Source organism: Mustela erminea, chromosome 2, assembly GCF_009829155.1.
Source record: "Mustela erminea isolate mMusErm1 chromosome 2, mMusErm1.Pri, whole genome shotgun sequence".
NCBI classification, from domain to species: Eukaryota; Metazoa; Chordata; class Mammalia; order Carnivora; family Mustelidae; genus Mustela; species Mustela erminea.
The window spans coordinates 128,535,014-128,550,843 of record NC_045615.1 but is presented as its reverse complement, the minus strand read 5'-3'; the positions used below and the strand labels follow the sequence as shown (position 1 = coordinate 128,550,843).

General features: G+C 37.6%; 1 protein-coding gene across 2 annotated transcripts in view; it reads right to left on the bottom strand.

Moving 5' to 3' along the window:
* Positions 1–15,830, bottom strand: part of NWD2 (NACHT and WD repeat domain containing 2) — a 183,543-nt gene that overhangs the window by 14,943 nt on the left and 152,770 nt on the right. For both annotated transcript variants that reach the window (XM_032334063.1, XM_032334064.1), the window contains 2 exons: positions 11,604–11,807; positions 3,536–3,680 (listed from right to left, as the gene is read on the bottom strand). In XM_032334063.1, coding sequence (XP_032189954.1) covers positions 3,536–3,680; positions 11,604–11,807 — 349 coding nt within the window. The remainder of the gene's footprint in view (positions 1–3,535; positions 3,681–11,603; positions 11,808–15,830) is intronic.

Genomic DNA, 15,830 nt, shown 5'->3' with positions numbered 1-15,830 from the left:
GCTGGTTAAGGAGGCCAAAGGAGTTTATATAACATGTATCTACTCTTCTTTTAATGTAGACGAGTCAAGATGTAAGAAATCCCCAGAAAGCAACCTTTGGCTCATCTCTTCTCTGGCATCTATGTACCATGCTAGGAGGCACCTTGGATGAACTGGGCACTACCTTCCATGGACCAGGAGAAAGGAAGTGTCAGTTGTATACCTAATGGCTGATAACCAGACACTGCATCATCCCCTCTGACTCCCAGGAAACAAATCAACATAGCTGTCACTGTTACCACCTCCATGGAAACAATGTGCAATCAGGAGTGTTGATTACAAATGCTTTGTAAAAAGACATAGAGACAAACCAAGTCGGTAGAAGCCATCTAAGCTTCGCTCAGGGCGGGGAAAAAAAGAAGCTGTCCATAATGCCTATTGATGGTATAGACTTCATAAATAGACCTGACAAAATGAGTCATGTGAGACAAAGTCAACTCTATAGAGTTCTTTCTAGACACCAGGGGCATCCTCATGATTTTGGGGGGACTTTTATTGATAATTTCTGGTATTTATTGGCCTATAAATATTATAAACTTCCCATTCCTTATCAGAATACAATATTTGTTTTCTGTCCTTGCGTTTTTCTAAGTATCCTAAAGTTTAACTGGTCATGGCACCCGATGGAGATAATATTAGGAGAGTACCAGCCCTGAGGGTCATCATTCTTGAGAAGTAAATCCCCACTCAGTTTTACTATTCACAGTTGGGCACTATTTTGGGGTCTATTGTATTTCTCTTCCTCTCCTATTCTTTATAAAGGAGAAAGTAGATGTGTGAAAATTAGGGGCACCTGGGTAGCTCAGTTGGTTAAACAGCTGACTGTTGATGTTGGCTCAGGTCGTGATCTCAGAGTCATGGGATGGAGCCCTGTATCGAGCTCCAGGCTCAGTGCTCCAGGCTCAGAGAATCTCAGAGAGATTCTCTCTCCCTTTAATTCTGTCCCTCCCCCTACTCGTGTGTGTATGGGTGTGTGTGTGTGTGCACGTGTGCGTGCGTGTGCTCTCTCAGTAAATAAAAAAATCTTAAGAAAAAGTGTGAAAAACTACTTTCAGCTATAAAGAGTTCACCTTTCCAGACTTTTCCTGGTATTCTTATTCCAATATTTCTGAAAATATTAAAGTAATACAGATGTAGTAGTAATCCATTTCATAGATGGCACTTCTCCAACCATTTTAATTGTGTAGACATGATCTCAAAATGAGTTTGAAATGTAAAATCAATAACATTGCTACGAGCATGCATATCTTTAAGAGATGTCCCCCAACCAGAAAACAGCCCACTTGTTGTAGTTCATACGGCATAGTATAAACGTATTTATTTATATATGGCTGGCTACATGGACAGAGCTTTTTAGTGTAGAGAAAATTAGGAGAAAGTGTTTTCCTGTGTAATACGTGAACCCTGGAGTTGCTTGATTCTAAAGAGGATGTGCTCCCCAAACCGGGTCTCTTGCATCAAGAATAAGAAAGCTTTGGGCCACTTGGGTGGCTTAGTCGGTTAAGTGTCTTCCTTTGGCTCAGGTCATGATCCCGGGGTTCTCTCCCTCCACCTGCTGCTTCCCCTGCTTGTGCGCACACACTCTCTCTCTGTCAAATAATAATAAAGACAATCTTAAAAAGAAATAGGAAAGTTTTGTTCTGGGCATTTTCTTCAAATACAGCACATTTTAAGGACCATGGTAGTTTTGTTCTTGATAAAAATGAAGAATCAGAGTCCCCAAATTGGATAAAAACCCCTCCAAAGCAATAAGGAGATTTGTCAGTCTGTATAGTCTAAAGATAGTACTTATTTTTGCCAATTTATTATTTTTCAGGGACACCTAAAATAAGACCTCACTTTTTCTGGTTTGTCAAGAATGAATTTGTCAAAATTACTTATAGTTGCCCTGAGCTTGAAGTACACGTATACAGGGAGAATGATATCGAGTGCCTGTTAGGTTTCTCACTTTGTCATGCCACTCACGAAACCAATCTGAAAACCCAACTGCTATTGCTTTTCCCTCAATAACTCTTCACGATCACTTTTTAAGTTGTATTCATTTATTTATTTTAGAGGGTCAGGGGAGGGGCAGAGGAAGGAGAGAGAATTGTTTTTTTAAGATTTTATTTATTTATTTGACAGACAGAGATCACAAGTAGGCAGAGAGGCAGGCAGAGAGGGGAGGAAGCAGGCTCCCTGCTGAGCAGAGAGCCAGACGTGGGGCTCGGTCCCAGGACCCTGGGATCATGACCTGAGCCGAAGGCAGAGGCTTAACCCACTGAGCCACCCAGACACCCAGGAGAGAGACTCTTAAGCAGACTCCTTGCTGAGTGCAGAGTCCAATGTGATGCTGGGCTTGATCTCACGACACCACCACGCCCCTCCTGCGCCGCCCCGTGACGAGATCATGAAATCAAGAGTCTGCGCTTAACCTACTGAGCCACCCAGGTGCCCCTTCGCTATCAATTTTTAAAATAAATGTTATATATCTGATTATTTTTACTCAATAGTCTTTGTCCCCTAGAAAGTACCACTGATACATTCCTTCAGCTCTGTGGTTTCCTGTGCATCCTTAAAAAATAAATAAATAAATAAATAAATAATAATAAAAAATAAAGCCTCCTTTCTATGGCTAAGAAAGGCTGACAGATGAGTCTTTGGCCGTAGATTTTTATTTTAAGGTTAAATTAGATGCTGCCACTCCCTTACTTCCTTATTTCTCAACTTCCAGTGGCTTCCCAGCTTACCCAGAATAAAACATGAGGTTCTTACTATGTTTTCCTCTCTCTTTCCCCAGGCCTGGCTACCTTCTTCTTCCTGCTCCTAGAACTTACTAAGCACATTTCTGTCTCAGGGATCTTGAATCTGGTAATCCCTCTGCTTGGAATTCTCTGCCCGAGATAGAGCACAGCCAACTCTGACAATTTCTGTCATTCAGCTCAAAGTTCTCTCCTGATGGCCCACTCCTTCTACACCTGGAACCCCACATCCTTCCTTAACCCCTCTTACTCTGTCTTGTTTGTTCATATTGTGTAACTTTTCTGAAATGATCCTCTTCATTTATTTGATTACTTGCCTATCATTTATTTTCCCCCCCACTAAAAAGTAAGTTCTGAGAGAGAGACACCTTGCCTTCTTGTTCACTGGTGTATCCCCAGTGCCTGGCACATAGCAGGCTCTCCATAAATGTTTGCTGAGTGAGTGACTGAATGAATGAGTGAACAGAATAAATGAATGAACTCAGAACACTGACAGAGTCTGGTCTAATATACCCAGGCTCCTCTAAGTTCTTTTTTTAAAATCATGTGTTCTGGAGAAGTCCTCAAATTAAGTGAAGGCTTATCTACTGGTTAAAAGAAAAGAACACTCGCCTCTCGAGGAGAAGGACATATTTAGAAAATTAAATTTCATCGGACAGTAAATGAAATTAAATTTGTAGACCCATAAAAGGGAAGCACTGAATGTGTCTATTACTTATCTGTTCCTTAGTTTATGGACGATGTGTCAAAATTACCTGAGAACAGGTACCTCTTAGCTTGGTTATATTTCATTTTCCCCTTTTCGTGTAACAGTTTTACGGCAGCCTTAAATATCTTCTTGATCTCATCTGATATCTCTTGCCAGGTCTTCTCATTGTCAGCTTTGGCAGGAGGCTGCATCTGTGAAGATGTAAAAAGTGAGACACTAGTCTTAAAATCATCAAAGGAAAAAATAAAGACAAAATTTAAGCACAAGAAAAGCATTATTATTTGAAGGTCTACTATGTGCCAATACTATGGTAGGTGTTTCACAGGCCAGTGCCTCCAGTAACCCTGAACATTAGAAATTATCTCCATGTAATATGTGAATTTGCCCAAATTACACAGAATTTGTTTGCTGGGCTTTTGTTTGTACTATGTATTTCCCTTAAAATTTCTTTTTATTTTAGTTCCAGCTAGTTGTATTAGTTTCAGGTGTACAGTGATCAAACACCCATATAATACCTGGTGCTCATCACAAGTACACTTTTTAATCCTCACCCCCTATTTTGCCCTTCCTCCCACCCCCTCTGGTGACCATCAGTTTGTTCTCTATACTTAGGAGTCCATTTCTTGGTTTCTCTCTCTCTCTCTCTCTCCCCTTCCCCTATTCCCTCCCCCTCTTTCTCTTTGCTCATTTGGTTTGTTTCCTAAATTCCACATATGATTGAAATCGTATGGTATTTGTCTTTCTCTTACTTATTTCACTTAGCATAATAATCTCTAGTTCCATCCATTTCATTGCAGATGGGAGGATTTCATTTTTTATGGCTAAATAATATTCCATTGTATATGTACACCACAGCCTCTTTATCCATTCATCAATCCATGGACATTCAGGTTGCTTCCATATCTTGGCTATTGTAAATAATGCTGCTATAAACATAGGGATGCAAGTTTCTCTTTAAGTGTCTCTTTGAATTAATATTCTGTATTTTGGGGGCAAATGCCCAGTAGTGTGATTGCTGGATAATACAGTAGTTCTATTTTCAACTTTTTAAAGGAACCTCTATACTGTTTTCCAGAGTGTGCTGCCCTACTTTGCATTCTTACCAGTAGTGCAAAAGGGTTTCCCTTTCTCCACATCCTTGCCAACACCTGTTGTTTCTTGTTTTGTTGGTTTTAGCCATTTTGACATGTGTGAGGTAATGTTTCATTGTGGTTTTGATTTGCATTTCTCTTATGATGAGTGATGCTGAGGATCTTTTCATGTGTCTGTTGACCATTTGTATATCTTCTTTGGAGAAATGTCTGTTTATGTCCTCTGCCCATTTTTTAATTGGATTATTTGTTCTTTGGGTCTTGAATTTTATAAGTTCTTCATACATGTTGGGTATCAGTCCTTTATTGGTAAGTCATTTGCAAATATCTTCTCCCATTCCATAGGTCGCCTTTTAATTTTATTGATTGTTTTCTTTCTTGTGCAGAAGCTTTTTATTTTGATATGGTCCTAAATAGTTTATTTTTCCTTTTGTTTCCCTTGCCTCAGGAACATACCCAGAAAAGAGTTGCTGTGACTGATTTCAAAGAGGATATTGCTTGTGTTTTTTTCAAGGAGTTTATGGATTCAGGTCTCACATTTAGGTCTTTAATCAATTTTGAATGTATTTTTGTGTATGGTGTAAGAAAGTGGTCCCATTTCTTTCTTTTACATGTTGCTGTCCAGTTTTCCCAACACCATTTGTTGAAGAGACTGTCCTTTTCCCACTGGATATTCTTTCCTGCTTTGTTGAAAATCAATTGATCATATAGTTCTGGGTACCTGTATTTTCTATTCTGTTCCATTGATTTATGGGTCTGGTTTTGTGCCAGTACCATACTATTTTGATCACTATAGCTTTGTAATATATCTTGAAGTCCAAACTTGTGATGCCTTTAGCTTTGCTTTTCCTTTTCAATGTTGCTTTAGTTATTCAGGGTATTTTGTGGTTCTATGTAGATTTTAGAATTGTTTGTTCTAGTTCTGTGAAAAATGCATTGGTAATTTGATAGGGATTGCATTAAATGTGTAGGTTGCTTTGGATAGCATAGACATTTTAACAATATTTGTTAACCCATGAGCACGGAATGTCTTTCTATTTCTTTGTGTCATCTTCAATTTCTTTCATCAGTGCTTTATAGTTTTCATAGTATAGTTCTTCTACCTCTTTGGTTAGGTTTATTCCTTGGTATCTTATTATTTTTGGTGCAATTGTAAATGGGATTTTTTTCTTAGTTTCTCTTTCTGTTTCTTCATTATTGGTATATAGAAATGTAACAGATTTCTGTACATTGATTTTGTATCCTGTGGCTTTACTGAATTTATGTACCAGTTCTAGCAGTTTTCTGGTTGAGTCTTTCGGGTTTTCTCTATATAGTAATACGTCATCTGCAAATAGTGAAAGTTTGATTTTTTCCTTACTAATTTGTTTTTTATTTCTTTTTCTTGTCTGATTGCTGTGGCTAGGACTCCCCATACTGTGTTGAATAAAAGTAGTGAGAGTGGACAATCTTACCTTTTTTCTCACCTTAGAGGAAAACCTCACTTTTTCCCCATAGAGGGTGATATTAGCTATGGGTTTTTCATATACGGCTTTTAAATGTACTTTGTTGAGGGTTTTTATCATGAATGGATGCTGTGCTTTATCAAATGCTTTTTCTGTATCTACTGAAATGACCATATGGTTCCTATCCTTTTTCTTATTAATGTGGTGTATCATGTTGATTGATTTGTGAATACTGAACCACACTTGCAACCCAGGAATGAATCCCACTTGATTGTGGTGACTGATCTTTTTAATGTATTGTTGAATTCAGTTTGCTATTATTTTATTGAGGATTTTTGTATCTATGTTCACTAGTGATATTAGCCGGTAGTTCTTTCCTTTAGTGGTGTCTTTATCCAGTTTTGGTATCAGGATAATAGTGGCCTCATTGAATAAGTTTGGAAGTTTTCTATCTATTTCTAGTTTTTGGAATAGTTTGAGAATAAGTATTAACTCTTCTATAAATGTTTGGAAATGGTCCCCTGTGAAACCATCTGGCTCTGGACTTTTGTTTGTTGGGAGTTTTTTTTTGTTGTTTTCTGATACCCTTCTATCCTTCCTTCCTTCCTTCCTTCCTTCCTTCCTTCCTTCCTTCCTTCCTTTTCTTTTCCTTTCTTTTTCTTTTCTTTTCTTTCTTTCTTTTTTTTGGATTCTATTTCATTGCTGGTTAACAGTCTGAAAATTTTCTATTTCTTCCATTTCAGTTTTGGTAGTTTAAATTGTTCTAGAATTTATCCATTTCTTCTAAGTTATCCAATTTGTTGGCACATATTTTTTCATAATGTTCTTTTATAATTGTTTATATTTCTGTGGCATCAGTTATTATTTCCTCTCTCTCATTTGTGATTTTATTTATTTAGTCCTTTCTCTATTTTTTCTTGATAAGTCTGGATAGAGGTTTATCAATTTTACTGAGTTTTTTCAAAGGACAAGTTCCTAGTTTCGTTACTCTGTTCTATTTGTGTGTGTGTGTGTGTGTGTGTGTGTGTGTGGTTTTTGTTTGTTTGTTTATTTGTTTTTAGTTTCTATATAATTTATCTGCCCTTATCTACTATTTCTTTTCTTCTGCTGGCTTTAGGTTTTGTTTGTTTTTCTTTCTCAAGCTCCTTTAGATGTAAAGTTAGGTTGTTTATTTGAGATTTTTCTTGTTTCTTGAGGTAGACAATGTTGTTAAAACTTCCCTTTTATGTATTTTTTATTTCTTCTTTTATTTGCTGATTGATCCATTCATTGTTTAGTAACATGCTATTTAACCTCCTTGTATTTGTGGTCTTTCCAGATTTTTGCTTGTAATTGACTTCAAGTTTTATAGCATTGTGGTCAGAAAAGTTGCATGCTATGACTTCAATATTCTTGTATTTTAAAATTTTTTTTTGTGGGATAGTATATGACTTATTCTGGAGAATGTTCCATTTTCACACATGAAGAGCATGTGTGTTCTGCTGTGTTAAGATGGAATATCTGAATATATCTGTTAAATCCATCTGTTCCAGTGTATCATTCAAAGCCATTGTTTTGTGGTTAACATTCTGTGTAGATGATCTGTGCATTGATATAAGTGGGGTGTCAAAGTCCCCCACTATTATTGTGTTATTATCTATTAGTTCCTTTTATTTGTTATGAATGATTTTATGTGTTTGAGTGCTTCTCTGTTGGGTGCATAAGTATTTACAATTCTTATATCTTCTTGTTGGATTGTCCTTTTTATTATTACATGGGGACCTTCTTTTTCTCCTGTTACAGTCTTTGTTTAAAGTCCAATATAAATATCGCTAGTCTGGCTTTCTTTTGACATACATTTGCATAATAGATCTTTCTCTATCCCTTCACTTTCAATCTGCAGGTGTCTTTAGATCTAAAATGAGTCTCTTTTAGGCAGCATACATATGGGTCTTGTTTTTCATCTATTCTGTCACCTTTCTTTTGATTGGAGCACTTAGTCTATTTACATTCAAAGTAATTATTAATAGATACGTATTTATTACCATTATAGTATGCATTTTGTGGTTGCTTCTAAAGAGTTTCTCTGATCCTTCCTTATCTTTTTTCATGTTTTGCTGATTTTCTTCAGTGATATATTTGGATTTCCTTCTCTTTATTCCTTGCATATTTATTAGTGGTTTTGATTTGTGGTTACCATTAGGTTTGTATATAACCTCATTTCATATAGCAATCTATATTCAATTGATGATCATTTAAGTTTGAACCCATTCTTTTTTCCTGTCCTCCCCACATTTTAGGTATATGTATTATATTTTATATCCTTTTTTGTTGAATTCCTTGGCTGATTTTTTAATAGAAATATTCACATTTACTGCTTTTGTTTTTCTTACCTTTATGCTGTCAATTTTGGTCTCTTTCCTCCACTCAAAAAGCCCCTTTTAATATTTCGTGGAGGGCTGGTTTAGTGGTCATGAACTCCTTTAGTTTGTGTGTTTCTGGGAAGCTCTTTATCGCTCCTATTATGAATGATAGCCATGCTGGAAAGAATATTCTTACCTGAAGATCTTTCCCATTTAGCACTTTGAATATATCATGCCACTTTCCTTTGGCTTGCAAAGTTTCTTTTGAAAAACCTCATGCTAGCTCTGTGGGTTTTCCCTTGTAAGTTACTGATTTCTTTTGTCTTGCTGCTTAAAAATTTTTTTTTTATCACTAGATTTTGCCAATTTAATTACACCATGTCTTAGTGTGGGTATGCTTTTGTTGACTTTGATGGGTGTTCCCTGTGTCTCCTGGATCTAGATTTGTTCCCTTCTCCAGATTAGGGAAGTGTTCATCTACTAGTTCTTCAAATAAATTTTCTGTCCCCTTTTCTCTCTCTTCTTCTTCTCAGATCCCTATTATATGAATGATAATTAGGTTTGATGGAATCACTGAATTCCCTAAGTCTATTCTCATTTTGCATAATTCTTTTTTTTTTTTCTCTTTTGTTGGATTTGATTCCTTTCTATTAGTCTGTCTTCTAGGTCAGTAATTCATTCCTCTGCTTCTTCCATCCTGGTGTTCATTCCATCAAGTGTGTTTCTCATTTCATTTATTGAACCCTTTATGTTATCTGCTATGTTATTCCTTATCTCTGTGTTATAGGTTTCACTTATGTCTTCCACTCTTTTCTCAGTTCCAGTGAATATCCTTATGATCATTGCTTTAAATACTCTATCAGGCATATTACTTAGATCTGTTTCACTTAGAAATAAGGTTGGGACCTTGTCCTATTCTTTCACTTGGGGTAAATTTCTTTGTCTCCTCATTTTGTCTGCATTTTTGTGTCTGTTTCTCTGTGTGAAGAAAGTCAGCTATGTCTTCTGCTCTTGAAAGTAGTGACTCTATGAAGAAGAGATCCTGGGGTCCCCTGTAGCGCAGTGGTCCGTGTTCACCAGAACTTGATCCTGCAGGAGAGTATCCTGTCTGTGTTGCTTATGCCCTGCTGTTGTGTTGGAATCACTTTTCCTTTCAATGCAATCATCTGCACTGTCTCATTGCCTGATGTGGGCTGTGCTTGCCCTCAGTGGTATTAATGGGACCCAGACAGACCAGTTCTTAGGGGGCAAGACCACTGGGGAAATTGAGATGGGGGTGGTGGTATTAGCAAAATTTGGGCTGGGCCTCTAGTCATAGGCCAGATCTCCAAAGTGCTAAGGGCTACATCCTGGGGTGGCTAGGGACAAGATGCTGGGGGGCAGTTGTGTGATGATGGTTAGATATTCCTGGGCCTGGTGTGAGATGATGGCTGGGAGTAAATGGCTGGGCATGGTGTGTTGACAGCTGTGGACAAGGTGACAATGTGGCGTGTGCATGGCTTTAACAAAATCTGCCTTAAGCTCAGGGCCGAGGCTAGCAGTTTTGGAGTGGGCAAGTCCTCAGGAGAACTTGTGGTCATGGTGCACTGCTAGCAGATTGAGTAGCAAGTCCCTCTTGGGTTTTGATACAAATGTCATAACAAAATGATGTCTTTAGTATCCTCGAAAGAGAACAGGAAGTTAAAGGACAGGTGCTTTTATGTTTCCACTTAATTGTCTTTAATTGTCTCTTATTTGTTTCTGATTCTCTAGGAAATCAAATGGGAGCACCACCAACCAAACAAGTAACAGTTATAGAGTCTTGGTGATGGTATTATTCATGCATTCACTTATTTAACAATAATTTATGAAGAAATATCAGGTGGGACTTAGAGAATAACTTACATTTCCCTGGAGGATCTTAGAATGACACAGGAACACCTCAAGCCAAATAGTAACATACAAGCAAGGGTTCCCAAACCACTGTCTAAACCTGGTTTCTTAAGATATTAGGTTTTTTGATATCTACATTTACCAGCAATACATAGACTCCTGGAATATTTAACTGAGGAATGGTTTGGATTTACCCTAAGATTCCTAGCCATAGACAGATTTTTGCAGATAAATACTTTGAATAATGCATGGGGGGGGGGAAGAAAAATTAAGGATCCTGACATGATTTCATATTGCATGCAGAAAATGCTGTATGCTATATATCAGAATGACAAATACTCAAGGTTATTAAATGAACTGTTGCCAAGTCAGAGCTGTCCTCTCAGAGATGCCTTGGTACTGAGTGTATTAAGGATGTTCTCTTTGGAAGAGGGATGGATATCTATGCCTTCTTTTCAATCTCTCTAGGAATCCCATGCAAGGAAAAGGCCCACCCCTTTTCTCTTCTTCCTTTATTCTGTTTCAGGGGATACATGGTAAATACAGTTAGGAACCAAGTTGGAGAGGAGACATTGATGCTATTTCCATCATACAAATGCATGAATCAATAAGATACAAGAATATAAACTATGTATGAAATATTAAAGGAAAAATAATTGAATTAAAAAAAGAGATTTTAAAAATAGCTAGGCAGATTTGAAAAAGCCCTCTCCTCCCCAAAACTTTCACAAATCAAAAATATAACTGTTGAAAGCTTAATGCATGAACAGAGTGGACAGAGCTGAAAAAAAAATTCTGAATTGGAAAAGACCTAAAATAGTCTTCTGGACAGCAGCATGGAGAGCTAAGGAAATTGGTAATATGGAAGAGAATCAAGAGAAATGGAGGACAGACTGAGATAGTCCAGTGAAAACTCAGTTACAGTACAAAAAAGAAGGAACAGAGGGAATAGAGGAAAGACATTATTTGATGAGATGATAACTGAGAACTTTCCAGAACAGATAGAATACATGAATTCATGAATATAGGAAGCATGACATATACCAGTAATTCAGAATATTGTAGGCAATATTGTAGGCAAAATGGAAAAAATAAGAGTATTTTCAGGTAAGCACAGTTTATCATCAATAGACCTCCATTAGTGGATCTTCCAAAGGAAGGAAATAACTCCAGAAGGAGAGTCTGAGAGGCCAAAAAGAAAGGTAAGTCAAAAATTGGCAAATTTCTTAGCTTTGGATTTTGTTGTTACAAAGAAATGTAGGGTCCAGGGAAGAGTAATTTTCTGTCTGCTGTGCCTTTTCTGTGGATGACCGATGGCTAAAAGTAATAGACACGAACATATTTTGGAGAGAAAGATAACTCACTGCATTTTTATTGCTTTTCAGCATTTCCGATTTAGGTCTGAGGTAATAAGCTGCCGGCACTGAGTTCTCATCGCGACAGTACCACTCTTCCAGAAGCTTGGTGTCCAGCTTTGCCTCTACGGCAGCATCCAAAATCATTTCAAACTCTGAGGCTTCAACTTCTCCAGGTATTCGAATGTTCCCATACTTTTCACCTAACAGTCCCTGTGTATCCACAAGAAAGTTCAGGTTAGTGTATCACCAAGAAAACTCATTTTAGTATTCACACTGTGTAGTTCAATTTAATATTTATTGAATAGTAAATAGAAACAAGATACATTGTTCTATCACTTTTCTCTTAATCATGGTGGATACCTTTTTTCCATGCATTAGTTAATAAGTAGTTAATTATGTTGTAGTTATAATAAATTCATGTAATGAAAATCGAGATTGCATATCACATCAGACAGATCCAAAATACAGTTTTATAACAAGTTTATTTCCCCAAAGTTTACAAAATACAACAAAAGTTGTTCTACTCTGAGATTTTCGTTTGTCCGTGACAAAGATGAAAGGCATGCTGGGTTCTATGAAACAGCAAACACGTAAACTCTAAAAAAAATTGCTTTGTGATGAGTTAGATTTTTGAAGGTACAAATGAAAGTAGGAAATCACTGAATGGGATACTACTATGGACCCCCTGTAACTAAAAATATAGGTAAGATATCACTTTCCTTTTATTAAACTGGGAAAGGAAAACATGCTTGGTGTTATGTGAAAGTGTGAGAAGATCCTCGCACAGTGCTGGTGGGTGTGTAATTTGATCCAATATTTCACTGAAGAGTATTCTGGCAGAATGTATTAAAAGCCTTCAAAATTTATATAACTGTGGACTTGGCAATTTTTCTTCTGGGAAATTGTCTTTAGAAAATAATTAAGGACGTGCATAAAGATTTACCAGAATATTTATGCTGATACCGTTTTAACAGGAAGGACTTGGCAAAACAACCTAAGTGTCCTGCAAATGGGAACATTTAAATGTACCATAGTACCTCTATTCAGAGGATACAGCAAATCGTGTTCTAGAACTGTATTGACGTAGAAAGATTTTTTTTCAGGTTTTTATTTAAGTTCTAATTAGTTAACATACAGTGTAATATTAGTTTCCTGTGTAGAATTTAGTGATTTATCACTTATATACAACACCCAGGGCTCATCACAAGAGCCCTCTTTCTTCCCCATCACTCATTTAACCCATCGCCCCGCCGCCTTCCCTCCATCAGTTTGTTGTTTATAGTTAAGAGTCTGTTTTCTGGTTTGCCTCTATTTTTTCCTTTTTCTCCCTATGTTCATTTGTTTTGTTTCTTAAATTCCACTTATGAGTGAAATCATATGGTATTTGTCTTTCTCTGACTGACTTATTTTGTCTATTGTAATACTATCTAGCTCCATCAATGTCAATGCAAATGGAAAGATTTCATTCTTTGTTATGGCTGAGTAATATTCCGGTGTGTGTGTGTGTGTGTGTGTGTGTGTGTGTGTGTGTACCCATCTTCTTTACCCATTCATCTAGCTGATGGACATTTGGGCTTTTTTCATAATTTGGCTATTGTTGCTAATGCTGCTATAAATATTGGGGTGCATCCCTTCCAATCAGTATTTTTGTATCCTTTGGATAAATACCTAATAATGCAATTGCTGGATCATATAAGATGTTTATAGGGGTGCCTGGGTGGCTCAGTTGTTTAAAGCCTCTGCCTTTGGCTCAGGTCATAATCCTGGGGTCCTGGGATTGAGACCCACATCGGGCTCTCTGCTTATCAGGGAGCCTGCTTCCTCCTCTCTCTCTCTCTGCCTACTTCTCTGCCTACTGGTGATCTCTGTCTGTCAAATAAATAGATAAAATCTTAAAAAAAGAGAAGATGCTTATAAAATACTATTAAGTGAAAAGGTATGTTACAAAATAGTATGTATAAGATGATTCCAATGTTTTATATATATATTACATATATATACATGCACAAGAGAAGATTGTATATGTAATTATATATAAACATATACATAAGAAAAATTTATAAGATGCACAGCAGTATCATCAATGGCTATCTTTGGGTGGCTTCACATTTACTTAGGTTGTTTTTAAAATTTTTAAAAGTTTATTTATTTTTTTAGTGATCTCTACACCCAGTGTGGGACTTGAACTCACCATCCTGAGACCAAGAGTCACATGTTCCCCTGACTGAGCCAGTCAGGCGCCCCTGAATTTATTGTTTTTTTTTATTAAAACTTTTTTTTGTAGTACACATTATTATTTTGTAGTCAGAGAAACAACAGGCACTGAAAGATTTTAAATCTAGTGATGCTGTCTATGCTGCTTTGTGGAACAACACTTCTCAAGCTTCCTCTAGAAGTCTGTTTAAGCCTGTGGTTCTCAAAGTGTGGTCCTCAGACCAGCAGCATTAGCAACACCTGAGACTTACTAGTTCTGTAAATCCCCAGGTCCTAGTGCAGACCCATGAGTCAGAAACTCAGGGGGTCTTGCTGAGCAATCAGTGCTTTAGCAGGTCGTCCAGGTGGCTGAACCACTGGTTTAAGCTAATAAAAGTATTACCTTATATAGCATCTGGTATTTCAATTACTCTTCAACGCCTAGTAGAAACAAGGAAAGGACATACTGGAACCTATGCCATCCAAGACAACTTGGTTTGCTTTATGGTGTCCATGGGAAGGTTTCTCTTTAATCTGTGGGAACCTTCATCATTTCGTCCCGTTGCCTAGCACCTTTACCATAAGCTTCAAGCTCTGTTCCCCATTGGAAAGTGAATTGAGGTTTGGCTTCCTTGGGGGGCACTTCTTACTATGTTTACCGCCTTTCACTGTAATATCCACAGTGTTTTTTTGCCTCATACAGATAAGTGAAAGAACAAAAGTCCAGGGTAGATCTGTGTTCAAGCTAAATTCATAACCTAAACTCTATTGCGAGATGGTAAGCCCCATAAGGGTTGAGGCCTGAGATGCATAGAAAATTAAAAAAAAACAAAAACCTGTTTGTTAAATAAATGAATGAACGAAAATAGAGAATAAATCTTTAGACTGTTCTATTATTTTTTTAAAAAGATTTATTTATTTTAGAGAGAAAGGGGAGGAGAGGGGGAGGAGAGAGAGAGAGAGCGAGCAAGCGAGCATCAACAGGAGGAGCAGAGGGACAGAACAGAGAATCTCAAGCAGATTTTGCATGGAGCACAGAGCCTGACGTGGGGTCCATCTCAGTACCCTGAGATCATGACCTGAGCTGAAACCAAGAATTGGGTTCTTAACTAACTGCACCACCCAGGCGCTCCTAGACTGTTCTATTCTTAGCTGAAGCTTCCTCTTGTATTCAGAAATAATATTTCAGATCACAAGAGGTAGAGTAACAATTTGGGAAGGGGCTAGTCTTATCTGCAACCTTCATTTAAGCCTATAGTCTTTTAATAAGTCCTGTCTAAACACATCCCTGGTTGGGCCATGCCTTATCTCCTTGGACATGATCCATCTCATCTAACTGGCTCACTCCCACTGATAGTGGCTAACTGCACTCACCTTTTCAAGCTCAAGCCTCCTCGGTACTAGCCTCAGAGACCAGGCAGGAGGGAGGTACAACTTACTTGTCCTCCTTGGCTACATAAAGGCCCTCTGGAAGGGCCTTGGATGGAGGGACAGCCCCACTTCGTCTCCATTATTTCAGCATGGTAAATGAGGGTCTACCCAGGGTTCTTTTGAAATAAGGGTGTTCTAACCCCAACTCACTGTACCAGTCTGAAGGCCAAATGAGAACACTTTAGTTTCAATCTGCATTTATTTTGGGCTATTCTTGACAACAGGCTGTATGCAACAAAGATTATGTTATTTTGAGTTGTTTCTCACTTTCTGTTTTGTCAAGGAATAATTGACAGACGATGTTGCATTAGTTTCAGCTGTACGGCATAGTGACTCAATGTTTGTATACATTACAAAATGGTCACCACAATAAGTCTGGTTACCATCTGTCATCATGAAAAGTTGTTAGAATATTATGGGCTATATTCCCTATGTTGTACACTGTATCCCTGTGTCTTATTTATTTTCCAGCTGGTGGCTTGTACCTCTCAATCCCCTTTACCCATTTTGTCCATTCCCTCCTCCCTTCCTTCTGGCAACCATCATTTTAATGTTCCTCTTCTGAACTCTCTCATGTTAAACTTGGGTTAATGAGCAGGGATGACCTCC